Source organism: Gadus chalcogrammus, chromosome 7 (genome assembly GCF_026213295.1).
Source record: "Gadus chalcogrammus isolate NIFS_2021 chromosome 7, NIFS_Gcha_1.0, whole genome shotgun sequence".
Lineage (NCBI taxonomy): Eukaryota > Metazoa > Chordata > Actinopteri > Gadiformes > Gadidae > Gadus > Gadus chalcogrammus.
The window spans coordinates 13,946,136-13,963,922 of NC_079418.1; the positions used below are offsets into that span (position 1 = coordinate 13,946,136).

At 49.7% G+C, this 17,787-nt stretch overlaps 1 protein-coding gene across 1 annotated transcript in view; it reads right to left on the minus strand.

Moving 5' to 3' along the window:
* The window catches only part of LOC130385136 (pecanex-like protein 3), a 34,360-nt gene that overhangs the window by 3,610 nt on the left and 12,963 nt on the right, over positions 1 to 17,787 (minus strand). The window contains 21 exon segments of the mRNA XM_056593459.1: positions 262 to 674; positions 897 to 1,069; positions 2,761 to 3,035; positions 3,573 to 3,803; positions 4,187 to 4,334; positions 4,609 to 4,712; positions 5,239 to 5,469; positions 8,348 to 8,601; positions 9,373 to 9,588; positions 9,843 to 9,901; positions 10,007 to 10,136; positions 10,806 to 10,914; positions 11,199 to 11,376; positions 12,571 to 12,715; positions 13,159 to 13,309; positions 13,790 to 13,882; positions 14,688 to 14,793; positions 15,515 to 15,624; positions 15,830 to 15,921; positions 16,363 to 16,473; positions 17,424 to 17,595. Coding sequence (XP_056449434.1) covers positions 262 to 674; positions 897 to 1,069; positions 2,761 to 3,035; positions 3,573 to 3,803; positions 4,187 to 4,334; positions 4,609 to 4,712; positions 5,239 to 5,469; positions 8,348 to 8,601; positions 9,373 to 9,588; positions 9,843 to 9,901; positions 10,007 to 10,136; positions 10,806 to 10,914; positions 11,199 to 11,376; positions 12,571 to 12,715; positions 13,159 to 13,309; positions 13,790 to 13,882; positions 14,688 to 14,793; positions 15,515 to 15,624; positions 15,830 to 15,921; positions 16,363 to 16,473; positions 17,424 to 17,595 — 3,501 coding nt within the window.

Genomic DNA, 17,787 nt, shown 5'->3' on the forward strand with positions numbered 1-17,787 from the left:
TGGCTATGCTAAGCTACATTGGCTATGCTAAGCGGCGTGATCGCTAACACATGACTTATTTTATCCAAATCACTGCACTATGCAAAGCTGGAACATTACCTTTACTGAAACTGATATCGACCGTACACATAATGTGCAGTGGGTTTTCTGTATTGATTTTTGCATTAGCTCAGCAGACTATGAAAAAGCTAATCATGGCGTGGCTGCATTGAAAGGCTCATATCGATACCAGCTCGTGTTGGTAAGGTCTCCGGGTCTGACCTGCGTGCGGACGGTCAGCAGCTGCCCGGGGTCGGCCTCCGACGCCGGCCCGTTGAAGCCCTTCTTGGCCGAAAGGCTCCACTTTCCAAAATGGCTGTCGTAGTGCAGGCCGGAGCCCAGGGCGAGGCCCAGACCCAAGCCCGACCGCGGGCCTCCGCGCTGGGCCGAGCTGTCCAGGAAGCTCCCCGGGCAGAAGCGCTCGGCGCCCAGAGGCGAGGGCCCCATGGAGCTGCTGAAGGAGAGCTGGGAGCTGGACAGGTGCTGCCCCAGCAGCCCCTGGATGGACGAGGTGCGCTGCAGGGAGCTGAGGAGCCCCGCCTCCATCCGGCCCTCGGATTGGCTGAGCAAGGCCAAGGGGAGGGGCTGTGGGTGGTGCGGCCAACTAGGGGTGGGGCCCACAGGGTTGTCTGTACCTGGAGTGGAGAAGAGGGATATTTCACACACTGGGCCGACTCTGTATGTTTCAGCTACAGTAGTAGTGGGCCCGTAGTGGTACACAAAAAATGGCAGCCTGAAGAACCCATCTAAATGTATATATTAATAATGCCTATACTGGCTAGAGTCTCTATGGTCTACAACTACAAGGCAACCGAGAGGTTTGTGACGGCTGGAGCCAATCAGGTCGGGGGTCTCACCCATAGAGGGCTGCAGGGTGGAGATGTGGGGCGGGGGCAGGCCCGAGGCGGGGGTGCTCTGGGTGGTGTGGGCGGTGGCGGGGTTGGTGGAGATGGAGGCGGAGCCTCCGCCACAGTCCGAATCCTCGATGTTCCCGCCACTGTTGCAGCCGGCGCCACAACCCTTCTGTAACCTAGACGACGGACCAAACAAAGTGTACATTATCAAGTTCAAGTTCTTTATTGCCCCTAAAAGCGAGTCGTTTTGCAGCCTGGATCACAATACATCAATAAATACACAACAGAAAATCAGTGAAACATAAAAGGTAGTTCAGACAGGAGATCCGATTACAGTGCAACGACCATAAGTGCCATTTGGAAGCAGATCCGTGCTATTTATAGATCAGGAGGCCCATGGCAGTAGAGAAGGGAGGGCTCCTAGCAGGCGCCCTAAAACAACCACCTGACGGGTGTCTGGATGTAGCTCCCGCTGGGCAACTGGTGATGGCAGTTTCAGAGAGAGGGTTAAACCTCCCTGACACTCCTAGTGTTACGCCCCGGTCTGTGACTTATTATAACATTCAAACAAAACACCAGTAATGGCCTCATAAAAAAAAAAATCCCAATGATGCCAATTTGAGCTGAAACAGGGAGTTCACTTCCACTTTCAGAATAGCAGGAGCTTTTCAGATAAATGCAAAAGGCCCATAAAGCGGGCACGCCTCCCTCCAGACACTTGGCCTGCCGTCCTTGCTTTGACTTCCAAGTCGGTCCTTGTGGGCCATGTGAGTCATGTTCTCAAACCACGGCACAATACAGAATTTAGAGCTGATTCCATCAAGCAGAAAGAGTTATTATTTCAGTGACGACGATAAACTGAGTTATTGAGGGGAATATCATGATAGCTGTGCCTCAATCTACTTCAGGGATTATTATTGAAAAGCAAATAATTTCAGACAAATAATCTTAACGTACTTCATGGTACCTAACTGTTCAATATTTGCTCAACTGAGCCAATATTTTACTTCAACGTATTGACCTTACAACTCTAATGTAGTTTTAACAGAACAGGTTTTTACCAAGGCGAGGTAAATGCATCAAGGTTATGGCTTTGCTAAAAGGCTTCCGCGTACTGAGGTTATAGGTTTTACTAAAATGCGCTGAGGACATGGGGTCATCATGCAAATGAAAGGTCCTTCTAGAAGTAAAGGATATTCATCATGCTGATGAATACTTCATCTCCAAGTAGAATAATTTATGCGTCCTGGGGGAGGATCCTAACTTTCAATTGAGGGCTTTGAATATTTTCAGTGTGTCTGTGTGTGTATGCGAGCGTGGCCCTGAGTGTGAGTGTATGTGCACGCGTCTGCGTGTAAGCATAGGCGCACATGTGCTTGTAGGAAGGTTAAGACAAGTGTGGAGGTAGGTAGGTGTGTGCGTACCTTGCTAGATGTCACTGTGTGTGTGCGTGTGCGCGTGTGTGTGTGTGTGTGTGTGTGTGTGTGTGTGTGTGTGTGTGTGTGTGTGTGTAATAGGGCTGGGCGATAAATCAAATTTTGATCGCGATTTTAGCATCAGACGATCACAAAACTAATATAATCAAGTTTTCAATTTTCTTTTAAATATATGTATTTTTTATATAATGTTTTATAAAAAGTGCATGAACAGCTGGAATCATAATTGTACATTACTTTAGATTTGAACATTTTCTATTTGACGATTTTGTGTATTTTTTAAAAGCTACATTTCTCAGTTACAAAGTGTTTTTTTGGAGAGACAGGACAACACATCATGTTTTCAAACGTCACCAAAATAATCGTGATTATGATTTCTTCCATAAAAGGAGCAGCCCCAGTGAGTCAGGCTAGGCGTGTGCCGCGCTCACCTGTCCCAGCTGCTGATGAGCCAGGTGTAGATGTTCTGGGGGCTGACGGGGCCGCCCCACACCGAGCGCAGCTGGGCGTGGCCCCCGGCGTAGGAGGTGGTGAGCGGCGACACGTAGATGGGGTAGCCGATGGGCTGGTCGCACGACGAGTTGATCATGTTGCGCAGCGCCTGCTTGGCGTTCTGGATGCTGCCGCGCTCCGGGTTCCGGTTGCGCAGGAAGACCAGCTCCTGCTGCTGCCCCGCCCACAGGCCGCGCACACACTCCCGGTTCACCTGCAGGGGTCAGAGAGAGGTGATGGTCAGAGTCAAAGAATCAACCAAGTTCTCTATGAATAGGCTTCTCTCTAAAAACATGTGTCCCAGCCAAAAGCTAGGAGATATGTTCAATAAAGCTTTAATATTTCAATCACTTACTCTTAAAATATAAAAAGGCGTCGAGTTCCTTACAACAGGTCCATGAATGATAGATTTAAATGAACACTATAGCTACACAAATGCTAACCTATTAAAGTTAGAGTAGCTATGCTACGGCATATTATACAAAATCAATGCTTACCCTGATGAGCCCGAAGCTAAGGAGCCGCTCACTCCTCAGGCTATGTAAACTCCATTATAGTAAATGGGCTGCATTTATACAGCGCTTTGCTAACCAGGGGCCACTCGAACCGCTTTACAATATCGCCTCACATTCACCCATTCACACAGCGACGGCGGGGTCAACCGTGGTCAGGAGCAGCCAGGGTGAGGTGCCTCGCTCAGGGAGACCTCCACGCTTAACCCCATCGCCAAGTACACTGAGCCGATGCTGACCTTGATGACCCTGAAGCTGAGGAACCTCTTGTTGAGCATGATGATCTTGTACTCGTCGCTGCCGTCGTCCATGATGTGGCGCAGCGCCAGCAGCGAGGGCATGTTGGCCAGGATGGCCGAGCGCCACACGGGGTCGCCCTCGTGGGAGATCAGCATCTTCTCCTCGTTGGCCGTGATGGCGTCGTACAGCACCGCCGGGTCCTCGTACTCGTCAGGGGACGTGAAGTGGTCCTGGGGAGGAGGAGGAGGAGCAGCAGCAGCAGGAGGAGGAGGAGCAGGAGCAGAAGAGAGGTAACACATAAGCTCACCTGGCAAGTGTTAGGGTTTGCTCTTCTCTATTGTGCTGAGCTGTCGTTGAGCAGGATAACTTGGTATCTTCACTGCTTCCAATGATCACTTGTACAAATAAACATTGCTCCAATCCTTCAAGGAGAGGCACTCGCAGCCAACTACAGCTCAAGGCCTGCTTAATCACACCTGAATACTAAGACACTTTAGATACAGCATCTGCTACATGATTTAATGCTTCTATAAATAACTCAATTGCACAAAAAATAACAAATTGATTAGGAGAGTGTTGTGAAGAGCGTGCACAGATCTGATCCACGTTGTACCTGGTGAAGTTTAAGGGACATCCGCACCCCCGGAGCCACCACCCGGTTAAGCAGGTCCATGTCCGCAAACACCCACTCGTCCCTGGGAGAGGTGATGCGGAAGTCCCCCTTGAAGAGGGCATGGAGCCCGTACAGGAAGGGCTCCAGGCTGGAGTGAGAGCAAGCACAACACAGTTAACCCACTGAATTACTGGGGATGTATACCATTTATACAACGGTAACACTTTGGAAAAAATAAAATAAACATTTGAGGTTTAGAGTGCTAGACTGTGGCGTGAAGTGGGATAGACTACGGTGTGTGTGTGTGTGTGTGTGTGTGTGTGTGTGTGTGTGTGTGTGTGTGTGTGTGTGTGTGTGTGTGTGTGTGTGTGTGTGTGTGTGTGTGTGTGTGTGTGTGTGTGTGTGTGTGTGTGTGTGGTTACCTGGCAGACATGCTGTGTGAGGCAGTGCCCAGGGCTCTTCTACCCAGAATGCAGAGGCCGAAGCAGAGATTCACCAGAGCCGAGTCCCTCTCGCTGTTCACAGGCTGCAACACAACATCATTAAAACATCAACAACAGAGTCAGGGGGCATTGTTCATACAGAGAGTACAGATGCTTCACACCTCCTCCCGGAAGCACAACGAACACGAGGAGATAACAACCAGGACCTTTGCACAGCAATGTTATTATCTCAACAAACTCAACACCGTAATCAAGGGTCGCAATCAAGTGCAGTGTTCACAACAACTGTATGGAGTAATGGCTCGATGCTGTAGCTCCTTAATGCGTTAACCTGCTGCTCCTGTGTGTCTCTGTGCGTGTGCCTGTATGAGTGCCGTTGTGTGTATGTGCATGTTGTTTGCTAGCTGTGAGTGTGTATGCATCTATGCGTATTGTGTGGCGCGCACACACACACACACACACACACACACACACACACACACACACACACACACACACACACACACACACACACACACACACACACACACACACACACACACACACACACACACACACACACACACACACACACACACACACAATGCCTGTGTACCCATGTGTGCCTACCGTTTGCCTCCTGCTGTTGCAGTACTGGATCCAGTCCAGGTAGACCATGCAGAAGGCTGCAGGGGTGATGCCGGCAGCGCGGTGGTCGTAGTCCTCGTCGATGTTGAGGTTGAAGGTGGGGTCGCTGTCCACGTAGCCCGGCCCCAGGCAGGGCCTCAGGGCCTCCTGCACCGCCTCGTTCAGCAGCCACTCCTCCAGCTTACTGGAGCGGTTCACGTAGTAGATGATGCTCTGGTGGAGGGAAACAAACAGTATCATGTACTGTTATTAGAGGAGTAGACGGTGCTCTGGTGGAGGGAAACAAACAGTATCATGTACTGTTATTAGAGGAGTAGACGGTGCTCTGGTGGAGGGAAACAAACAGTATCATGTACTGTTATTAGAGGCTCAGACGGTGCTCTGGTGGAGGGAAACAAACAGTATCATGTACTGTTTGTTTGTTAGGAGTAGATGGTGCTCTGGGGATAGAAGTATTTTATAGGCGACACCTTTAGTAAAAACAAAATATACAATACTGTTCTTCACAGAGTAGATGATACTCTGGTGGAAGTCAAAACTAAATAATAGTGTTCCTCACATAGGTGATACTCTGGTGGAAGTCAAAACTAAAGATAAAATGCTGTTCTACGCAGAGTAGATGATACTCTTAAGACCAAAAGGAACACAGCCAGTGCGTCGGGAGCCGGCACCGACGCAATATAAGGTTCTAAAATGTTTGCATCCTATTTAAAGCGAGCTGGGGCTTTTTCTTGGTCAAAATATGACCCCATTGCTTGTGTAAAGCTACCAATATGAGGGGAGATCGGCGTGCTGTATGCTCTGGGCTCTATTCCATTATTAAATAAGGAAGAGACAGCTAGTGCACACGGTGACGCCTAGCCGAAGGGTTTGGGGCTGAACTCCAAAGCACACAGTCTACCGGTAGAGTGCCTAACTTCCTATCTGCACATCAATGAAATCCCCTCTAAGTGCTTTGAGTATCTTTGGATAAAAACATCTATTAAATAAATCAAACCAAACTCGGTTTACACATTAAATAATATTCTGTCTGCTGCAACCCTGTTCTTTTAAATCAAGGCAGAAGTATTTTCTTTTTGACACTGCTTTTCATCCGATTACATTTGAGACTTTAATTCTACACATTTTTAATTGCGGTGAAATGTCATTGTGTTTATGAAGCATTTTGTCTTAAATGCTCTTAATGTTTCATGCGCAGCACTTTGAACTGCAATGTTGCTGAAATGCGCTACACTCACTCCGTGGTAAATAATACCCCACAAAAAGCGAACTTTACTACAACTGCCGCCCCCCTGTGGCGGGGCAGTGCTTCCAACGGCCCCGCTCCCGTCTCGGGGTAATGATACGTCTGATGTGCTGACGCGGGGGCCCGCTTCATGCTGAGCCTAGCATGTGGATGGGATCATGACACAGTCCAGCAGCAAGGCCCGTGTCAGCACTCTGCAGGCCTGTGGTGGCGCTGGGAGCCAGGGCTGCTGCTGCTGACGCCGGGCTACCCTGCCCACTGGGGAGGACAGTGCTCACAGCCGCAAGGCCGATGGAGGGGGGGGGGGGGGGGGGGGGGGGGGGACGCACCGCCGCACAACGTCAGAGGAAACATCATTAAATTCCCATCTGAGACACTGAGTGCAGCCGCAGCACTCCCTGGCATGGCACCATGCGATTGTTTTTCTTTTTATTTACACATACGTATGTGTGTATGTGTGCGTACGGGTGCGTGCATGCGTGTGTGTGTGCATGTATGCGTACGCGTGTGCAAATGCAGAATCTCTGCGAAGCCATTTTGTGACCTCAGTTGTGCACTTTGTTGATTGAGCCGTTGTGTTGAGACCAAACTGTAAATCTTGAGATGTCACTCACCATTATAAAAACAGAAAAAGAAAATCAAACCCTGGTCTGTGTGATTTCTGGGGCTGCTCTACAACGTCAGCTTGGGTCTTTTATAGGAACTTTGTCAATACCGCACTTAGAAGTTTCTGATTCTGATTGTGTGCTTGATTAATGCCAGTTTCTCAGTTCTCGGCTTCCGCACTACTGAATGCCGTTGACTCAAGCCAAAAACGTCCACTTTATCGTGTTCACACTACAGGACGATTATCCCGATTTGTGAATGAGTTCCCCCTCCGCCTCTGGTCAGCAAAGCCCTGATTTCTTGGATGGTTCTCATGATTTCCTTGCAAGGTTATCCTGTACTGTGGGGTATGTTTGGATTGGATCCTACTTACCCGAACCAGATAAACATTGAACATAACATGTTGAATGTTTAAGATCCAACAGTCTGTACTTTGGCGGTACACAGAGGAAGAGTCTAGGAGCCACACAGACCGCTACTCGCCGCATAAGCAGCAGCGGAAAACAAGAACGTTTGAAGGATTTGCGAAAATAGTGGGCTCCGACTCCCACTGCTCAGTCCATTTTATCTACATCTAATGACCTCATCCATAGTTCTTTAGTTATTTAAGATGCCCATAATGTTAGTTAAATGGTAAATGGACGGCAATGATACAGCGCTTTTCTAACCAGTGGTTACTCAAAGCACTTTACAATGCTGCCTAATATTCACCCATTCATACACACATTCACACAGCGTTGGTGTTGTCCACCACGCAAGGGGAAAGCCAACCACCTGAGCCACATGCCGCCCGTCGTTAACTCTAAGAACACGTTTTTGACCCCGAGATTGCAATCGTGTTGTGGTGTTGGCAAGTCCGTTGCCTTCCACCCACAACACGAGCAAAATTGTTAAACGTAGCCTCATCTATCGTGAGGTGTGTGGTCGTTTTCTAAATTAGAATAATAGCCTAGTGCGTACCAGTTACGAGTAGAAGCAGATAATACTACCGTCCTACACAGGACGCTATAAAAGTGTTGCCTACTGCCTATTGTATTAGCTAGGTTCTCTTCCTTTGGGCCACGTTAACAAACATGATAAAACATAATATCGTGCAGCAAAATATTCAGAAACACAATAAATCATACCTAGCCTACGGACATTCATCCTATTGGCAGTCAAAATTATAGCGTACAGTATTTTATCCCGAGGGCCCTGCAGAAAACCCTCTGCTAAATACACGTGTGTGCATGTGCCCACCTTGACGTAGTAGGTGATGAGGATCTTGCGCAGGTCAAACACCTGCAGCATGGAGGCTGCGTTGTTGTCGCTGATGCTGTAGCCCTCCAGCACGTACTTGGTGGCGGCCACCTCCCAGGCCAGCCAGCGCTGGCCGAAGGCGGCGTTGAAGGACAGCATGTGGGGCAGGTGGCCCGGCTCGCAGCAGCAGCAGCCCTCGTCCTCCTCCACCCCCTCCGTGATGGCCTCCACCTCCCGCTGCTGGCAGTACGTCCCTGGGGAGACGGGGGGGAGGGAGGGAGGGAGGGAGAGGTGGTGAAGCAGCTGGAGGTGTAAGGGGGTCAAGAGGAGCTCCCTCCCCACGGCGGAGAATGAGCTGGGTGGCCGGTTTGGCCTTGTTTTACCGGTTGGTTTTACCGGGTGCAGATGAAGACCACAGATTTCACAGTTGATCATTATCCCCCTTTTAGCCTCGCAAACTCATCCGTAATGCACAAAGAGATAAAGTTTGTAAGATAACAGAAAATACAAACATTTATAAATAAACATTGACTTTAACCAATAAATGGAAATAGAGTCAAACAGTGTGACTTTCAAACACTTTTACACTATAATTATGTAGTTCAGTTCTTTCCTAGGTGTTTATTTATTTTAAGCACCGTGTCATTTAAAAAGGTCAACCCCCCCCATGCAAACACTGATGCTTTGGTATCTCTCTCCCAGAAACACCTCTAATGACTCTGCCCAGTCACTTGTTCTCCTATCTCTAGCATCGGGTCTAATCATTTCTTTTCATTCAGCTTGGAGACGCTGCCGTGCTGATCAATGGAAACAGCCGTCCAAAGTGTTGAGCAGCGATTTGCGACCGGATCCCTTAAACATCGACGCATCAATTCCCCTCGCGAAGGAAGACATCCTTCTTTGTACATCGGGTGTTTTCAACGTGCAAAGCAAAATGGCAATCCGCCCCCTGATGCAGAATTCCCAGCCGGGCCCCGGAAACTAGTACTGCTCCGTTGCGAAGCCCAGGACCACACTCCACTGACCTCTGAACTCCAGGCCGCGGAGCTGGAAGGTGACCAGGCCGTTGCCGATCTCGATGACGTGCACCAGGGCGTTGAGGTAGTCGGAGGCCAGGATGAAGCAGTCCCCCGTGCTGTAGTTCCCCCAGCGGCCCAGCAGCAGGTCCCCGCACAGCGAGTGCTGCAGCGAGCGCGTCAGGTGCTCGTAGAAGATGGAGTTCAGGTTGTTGTCGTCCGCGCCTTGAGAGAGACGGACACCGAGAGATCAGAGAGGAAGAGGATCGGAAGAGGAAGGAAGAAAACATAAGAGACCCGAGAGAAAATGGAAAAAAGAGGAAAAAGAAAGATAGAAGGAAAGAATGGAAGAGAGGGATGGAGCAAGAGAGCAAGAGAGCTAAATACATCATGGGGAGGGTTCGAGGAAACGGAAATGGTTCTCTTTCTGAGACAGAGGGAAGGAGAAGGGCGCTGTTTTTTTTTTTTAATATATATACCTGGGTTCCGGTCCAACTGGGTGGCCAGCCTCGTGTTGGAATGGTCCACTCTCTTGGTACTGTGGAAGGCAAAGAAAATAAGAATGAAAAGCACTTATCCCCCCCGAGACAGAAGGGAAGGAAAACACGATTGACTTAATGCTAAAAAAAAAAAAGAAACCTACTTGTAGTCGCGCTCCCAGAACTTGACGGGCCGGGTGTAGGACGTGACGAACACGGCGCTGCCCAGCACGGGGTTGAGGGGGGTGGAGAAGAAGGCGGAGAACACAGCCTGCACAAACAGCACGGCCGAGTCTGGGGCAACACGAGTGGGTTAAGGACGTCTGGAGCTGAACAGACAGGCCCCCCCCCCGCCCCGATCGAGCCGTGGTTAAACCCCTGCAGGACCCTACGACACGTGCTCCGGCTCCCCAGACCTAACCTCCGAGGACAATTGTGGACTCCTTGTTCTTTGAGCCCTTGCGTTGCACTTAGAATTCACTCGTGTTGTTATGCACTTAAAAGCAAATAAATAAATAAATGTAACCTTGTTTCGCTGATTCCTATATCTCCTTGGCACTCTGTACAGACGGGGAGGGGGGGGGGGGTGTTCTGCAATACTTTCTTAATGCAGCACTGCTTTTAGTAGCTCCTCCGATTTAAAATTGTATGCTTTGATGTCTTTGCCAGCAGCGCTTGTAAGTTGCTTCGGATAAAACTGCCTGCCGCCTAATGACTACGTGTAAATGCCGTTCTGGTTCATACTCGTCTGTCACCGAGCAACACAGACTCGTTTGAATCATCACCTTTCCAAATCTCAAGCGCCCTAATAAGACAGAGGTTTAATGGGATGATAGCTCTGGGGAAGCGCGCCTGTAGATCTACAAAGCACCAGGACGTCCCCCCCCTCCCGGAGGGAACTAGTGGGAGTAGAACGCACGCGGCGGGGACAGAGCGGGCGCTGTGGGCGTGGCCGAAGGATACGAGGCACGGCGAAGGGCTGGGCGAAGGCGTGGAAGGCCGAGCCCCAGGTGATCTGCCAGGGGGCGATGTAGGTCAGCACGAAGCGCAGCTTGTAGAGCAGGTCCCACATCTAGGGAGAGGAGGAACACACACATTCAAAACACACCCGTGTAGATAGGGGCACACATTTAAAACAGTAAACACCAAGACGGATGCACCCATTCAAAAACACACACACAAGCGAACACTCAAGATTTCTCACACACCCAACCACACTTGTGTGTGTAGCGTACTAGAAAGGTCCCGACTCAACAGTGACCGCCACGCCGGGTGTGATGGCACCGTACGCACACGTCTTGTTTTTCCCCTTGTGAGGGTCAGTGTGCTTTGGGGGGGGGGGCGTCTCCTTCTCACCTTGCTGAAGAGGATGGACATGAAGTAGTAGTCGAGCAGGAAGGTCTCGGAGAAGTGGGGGTAGTCGAAGTGGAAGAAGAGCGTGGTGAAACACAGCGTGACGTACTGCAGGGACGGGGCGCAGAACGACGAGCGCATCAACTTCATCCCCGCGATGGAGATGAAGAGAGCCCGGCTACTGGTGGGCGAGACAGAGACACACACAGAGACAGAGACATTACACAGAGCACGAGAGATGGGACACACACAGAGACAGAGACATTACACAGAGACAGAGACACACACACAGAGACAGAGACATTACACAGAGCACGAGAGATGGGACATAACACGGAGACATTACACAGAGACAGAGAGAGGGACACACACAGAGACAGAGACATTACACAGAGACAGAGAGATGGGACATAACACGGAGACAGAGACATTACACAGAGACACACACAGAGACAGAGACATTACACAGAGACAGAGAGATGGGACATATCACGGAGACAGAGACATTACACAGAGACAGAGAGATGGGACATAACACAGAGACAGAGACATTACACAGAGACAGAGAGATGGGACATAACACAGAGACAGAGACATTACACAGAGACAGAGAGAGGGACACACACAGAGACAGAGACATTACACAGAGCACGAGAGATGGGACATAACACACACAGAGGAAGGCGGAGAGAGAGACAAACACACACACACACACACAGGACAAAGAGAAACATACAAAGACAGAGAGAAGGAGACACAGACAGACAAAGTTTAAAATGTGTACTAGACTGGGTATTAGACAAAAAATATTGTCATAGTGGACGGAAATCCCACCCCTGCTGTGTGGTGACACGTTATACATTAGTGAGGGCCTTTAAACACCTCCGCGCGTGAGGATCTTATAAAGTGAAAGCTAATTTTCACTTGCGGCACTTTAACACATGCAGTGCCGATTGCTGACAAGCTCGCAAGCACCTGACTGACATCAGGATTGACAGGACTGACATCGGCTATATTGTTATTCTGAATTACTTTGTAGTTTTTTATAAAAAACTACTGTGATATCTGAATTTCCCTTCTTACATAAATAAAGTACATCTGAAGTTTGCAAATACGTTTTGTATACGTTGAGTGATAGTAGAAAAATAAACAATAATGTATGGAGAGGATATTTTATATATATAATCTAAAATACAGAGTGCAGTCCCGCAAGTGGTTATGGAGCAGTGGACAGAGTGTGTGTGTCGAACCAATTTCAGCGTCTCATGCTTCTGTTTTGAGTGCAGAGGAGGGCGGCGGAGGAGGGAGGAGGGAGGAGGGAGGAGGGAGGAGGGAGGAGGGAGGGGGGAGGACAAAGGGAAGGGAAGCAGCGTACTAGATGTCCAGCTCCTTGTGGTGCTGGCCCACGCTGCGGGCCTCGGTGGTCAGGGAGTTGAGCACCACGGCGGGGTAGATGAAGTACTTCTCCACGCACTGCAGCCAGGCGTACAGCTTCTCGAACCACATCAGCTGGGCCGCGTCTGGGGAGGGTCGGCGGCGTGGCAGTCATTAGCCGCTCGAGCACACGCTTTCTACCACAAGTGGCTCACGGCGCTAGGCCGAGGACAATCAGAGCACAGTGCACAACCTCGTTTCTAAAGGAAAATACACTGAGTGGAGAGAGGCTTAAGGTATCGGTTATATTTGCCTTAGGTCAAAATGGAGGAAGGAGAAATTCTTATACTACATCCTACGCTACCACATTTATCCGATCGTTCCAGAAAACAAATAATTATCCAAAGCTTATGAGTATGTTCTCGGGCCGGTAACGTGATTCTATATTTTTAATGGATCCTTGTTCTTTAAATGGACCAGACCTGCAGACTGACTGAAAAGTGTATCTTTGGAGAATCAAGAGAGAGCTACTTTAGGCCGGCTGAACATGTAGCCCAATGGCTCCCTGTGTCGGGTGAGGTCCACCCACCTCGGACCTCAAACTGGCTGTACTCTCTGGAGCGAAGCACGGGATGGGCCAGGCAGAACCAGGGCAGCTGCTTCCGGAGCTGGGGCAGCAGGTAGTGGGTGAAGAAACCAACCACCCCCGCAAGGATGTACAGCACCAAGCTCAGGGCCGGCTGGCAGAGAGACCGAGAGACAGTGTGGACAGAAACAGACGGGGGGAGAGAGAGAGACCAGAGTAGAACGGAGAAACATAGATTATTATCACTCATCATCGTTATCATTTTATTGTTAACAGCTGTTATGTCAATTGAAATTTGTATTGAAAGATGGAAAGAAAAAGAGACAGTGGGACTGTAGGAGCAGGGAGGAGGGATGGAGACACAATAGAAAAGAAAGCGGAAGAAGGAGATAGAAAGAAAGATATAAAAAATAAATAAAGAAGAGAGGTGTCTGCTATAGTGAGTCCACGGGGAATGTAAAGAGAAAAAAAAGGAAAAGAAACCAGCAAGAGAACGAAAGAAAGACTTAAAGAAATTATAAATAAGCTGACACAGAGGTGGCTGCTACAGTGAGTCCAGGGGGATAGAAAGAGCAAAGACAGACAGTGGACAACCAGATGAGGCGTCAGTCAGACCACAGACTGGCTGTCAGACCTGCAGTGCGATGAAGACAGTGCTGGCGCTGATGGCGAAGGTGATCACGGCCATGAGGGGACACATCACCAGGTCCGAGTGGAGAATCTCTTTCTGCAGGAACACACAGCATATAGTACACACCTATGTAAATACACACACATACGTACACTACACACCTGACTGGGGTATGTTGTAACACGTGGGTGGAGGAGACGGGTTGGGGTGTGTGTGTGTGTGTGTGTGTGTGTGTGTGTGTGTGTGTGTGTGTGTGTGTGTGTGTGTGTGTGTGTGTGTGTGTGTGTGTGTGTGTGTGTGTGTGTGTGTGGAGGTGTGTAGTGGGCAGAGGAGTGGTTAAACCTCAGGGAGGAGGTGACAGGGCTTACTGTGTGTGGAGTAGTGTGGTCACATTACTGGATTTTGTAGCTTCGATACAATACCTTGAAAAATATCGATATTAAATACCATTTGCAATGCCAAGGGGCAATATCAACGCACATTGAGGGCAATCACTTTGTTTTTTTATTAGAAGATAAAAATAACAAGGCTTTAACTTGATAACGAGGTACGACAGCAGAATGACTGTAGTGAAGTGAGACAGCGGGAGACAGCAGTGCGTCTGAGTAAGAGAGAAGGCGGGGGTATGTGGGCACTGAAGCGCTGTGTGTTGTCTGTCAGCTCGCTATCGGGAGAAGAGAGTGAGAAAGCGCTGCTGGTACTGGTGTATCGATACTGCAGAAAATGAGCATTGGGAGCCGTGTATCCTCCGGTTGGAGGTGAGGTGGTGGTGGTGTGTGTGTGAAGAGGGAGGGGTGGTGCGTGTTTAAATCCTGATGAGTGAGTTGTAACCTCAGGGTGGAGGTGAGGGGGTGGTGTGTGTGTGTTGGTGGAGGGGTGTGGTTGTCAATGAGTCCTTTACCACTGAGTTGTGTAGTTTCTCAGGCAGGGGGTCCTTGATCTCAACAGGGGGCTCCTCTGGGGCCCGGTTCTCGAGCTCGGGGAATATCTTGGAGCGAACAAGAGACCTGGCGCGCGCACACACACACACACACACACACACACACAGTTCAATGTTCTGATGTGAGCGGTTCAGCTCGTCTAAAGCCTAAGCTCTGCTTCCTCGTGCCTTCGTTGACATGAGGAGCCGTAAGTTTGCATGAACCCACGCATCAGGGCGGACCCGCGGCGTGTGAGAGGCGGGGGGAGAGGGTCTCGCCATCGTTAACTTCTACCAACACACCGTCATCACATCATAAAGTGATCCCCAGATGGGGATCCACAAAACGTAGGGGCTTTGGCAGCCTGCGCTCAGAATCACAGATGCAGAACCACAAATGATTATGTAGGAGACCCACTGAGGCTACTAGACACATACTTGGCCTTGAAAAAGGTGCTGTAGGCAAGATTTAAGAGCAATCATTTATGTTATTACACAGCCATCGGTCAGCTATTAGGTAGGGAAAATCTCTATGAGAATATCCGTTTTATAAGTGCCTCTGTGTGAGCCTATTTGGATGGGAGACAGCTCCCAACTCATGTCTGACCCCCTCTGGCATCTTTACCCTGATTGATTCAAGGAATCCATCTGACCTGTCGATCATAGCAGTGCTTGAAATGCAGCCCGATGGTGGAGAAACTTTACTTTGGTTGAGTTTAGCTTTCTGCTCTCCCTCTCGCTCGACAACTCCCCGATCTCCGCGACATTACCTTTCAGCAGGATGGATTGGTGTTTAGTGTTGGACTGACCAGAGGATGGTGGGGTCGCTGCTCTGCCGGCTGAGGTGGTACGACAGGGCCAGCAGGAGGCCACAGAACACGGAGAACAGCACCGGCACATGGGCATCGCCCCACGGAGCCTGCAACGGAGACAGCCTCCGTTAGACGGGGTCGACAGAGGGAGAGAGAGAGAGACAGACACAGACAGGGGGAGGGAGAAGGGAACAAAAAGAGGGAGAGAGAAAGAGACCGAGACAGAGACGGATGGAGAGAGAGATGGGGCGAGACAGCAAGATAGTTAGAAAGAGACAGACACGGAAGAAGGGCAACCGTGCGTGCACTCACGTTGATGGCGCCGAGGCAGAATCCGTAAAGCAGTGCCGCAACCACCACACTGCGCAGCAGGCTGAACAGAGAGGACAGAGGGCTGGTGGTGGCTGGGGACACCACCACAGGGAACACCGTTAGCTTCTCATCCGCAACACATTTGCATCCAACGCCCCTTACAGAGAAACCAGGCGAGTGTGATCGAGGAGCAGGTAGGGGTTAAGTTAGGCCTTCTTCCTCAAGGACGCCCCACAAGGTGAGGCTGCGGACACTCAGGGTTTGAACCCAGAACCTTTTGGCCCGGGACGACCAATTCCCTAGCATGCGACGGTACCCGAGTGTAGTGCTAGTCGACACGGTAAAACACCCTAACCGGGTTCACTAGAAGGACGTCAAGCACGCGCCCAAGACCTCAAGTAGGCGTCTGCGAGGACGACTTATGTCCTTTTGAAAACTTTGAACACACTGCGATGTGAAGACAGTCACACGACTTCCCATGAGGCTATTCAAAGTGTTTCATCATAATCCTACCCCTCCTAGTAAGCTCTTACCCGTTCCTCCGAAGACATGCATGTCAATCTGCTCCAGCACAGACATGATGAAGGTGTTCACCTGAGGCAGCAGCCCCAGCAGGAAGATGACAGGGAAACATAAGGCAAGCACTGGAGGATGGGGAGAAAAAGGGGATAGCAAAGGGAATGAGAGATTGTGATTGTCAAGGTGATAAAACTGGCGCACACGCACGCACGCACACGCACACGCACACACACACACACACACACACACACACACACACACACACACACACACACACACACACACACACACACACGACAAAACCAACTGGGGAACTCGCATCTATATTCATGTATCTATATACATTTATTTAACCATGTTGTACTTTTGTGCTCTTCATATTAGATTTCTAGAGACAGAACCTCCACCAAGAAGGATTTTTCGCCTGTCTCTTAGCCTCGGCAGGATATCTTAGAAATATCAGCACGGATTTTTAGCAAATTAGTGTTTAGGTTTGTTATGGGACAATTTCAGTCGCAAAAAATAATCTGGACATATATGAAGTCAATGCTGATCGATAGTGATTTCAATACATAACGTGATAAAATCCAATATGATAACTGCTGTGTAAATAACAAGGTCCTCTATTTATGACAGGACATGTTATTTTAAATTCTGAAAAACTATTAATGGGAGGGCCTTGAGCAACACATTGCGACTTTATAAGCGACTTGTTTCATGCCAATCGGCCAAAAAGGGGGCATGGCTCAAAAAATGATCTTGGGCGGTTCGTCACGGGCTCATGATGAATGTGAGGTGACCTCTCCCGACCCCGCCCTCTTCCTGTTTTCCTGAAAGTCCCTTACGTAGGGCCCCAGACCAGTCTCTAATGGGGGCCCCAGACCAGCAAACTCCCACCAAGTCTTCCATCCAACCACCCCTAACCAAGCTGGTTCCTTGGTGGAGGTCTGTGTTATGCCGAGGACACATCCTATTAGTTCTACAGAATTCCTTTCGGTGTATCAAAATACAGAAGTACGGCCAACAACCGAGGACCCAGACGGATGTTCGGCCGGTGTGCGCGGTTTCCCCTCACCGATGAGCATGTCTCTGGCACAGAGCAGGAACTGTCCTGAGAAGAAGGTGACCCCGTACAGGGAGAAGGGCTGCAGGCTGCTGGAGCGGCCGGACAGGTCAAAGACCCAGATGAGGACGCAGCACAGGCAGAAGTACACAGGCCGGCTGTACACGATGATCCAGTTGTGGCCCTGGACACAAAACAGTGGTGTAATGTTGGAGACACGTTGGAAGAGGGAAGCTCAGCTCACGAGAAGCAATAAGTCTTGTTGTTAGTTTTTATAACACTGAGAAAAGAACAATGATTCACCTTGTTTTCTGTGCCCACGGCTACTCTGAACACTTGCCAATAGTTTTTTGTAATGTATGGTAGTTAGATTTCG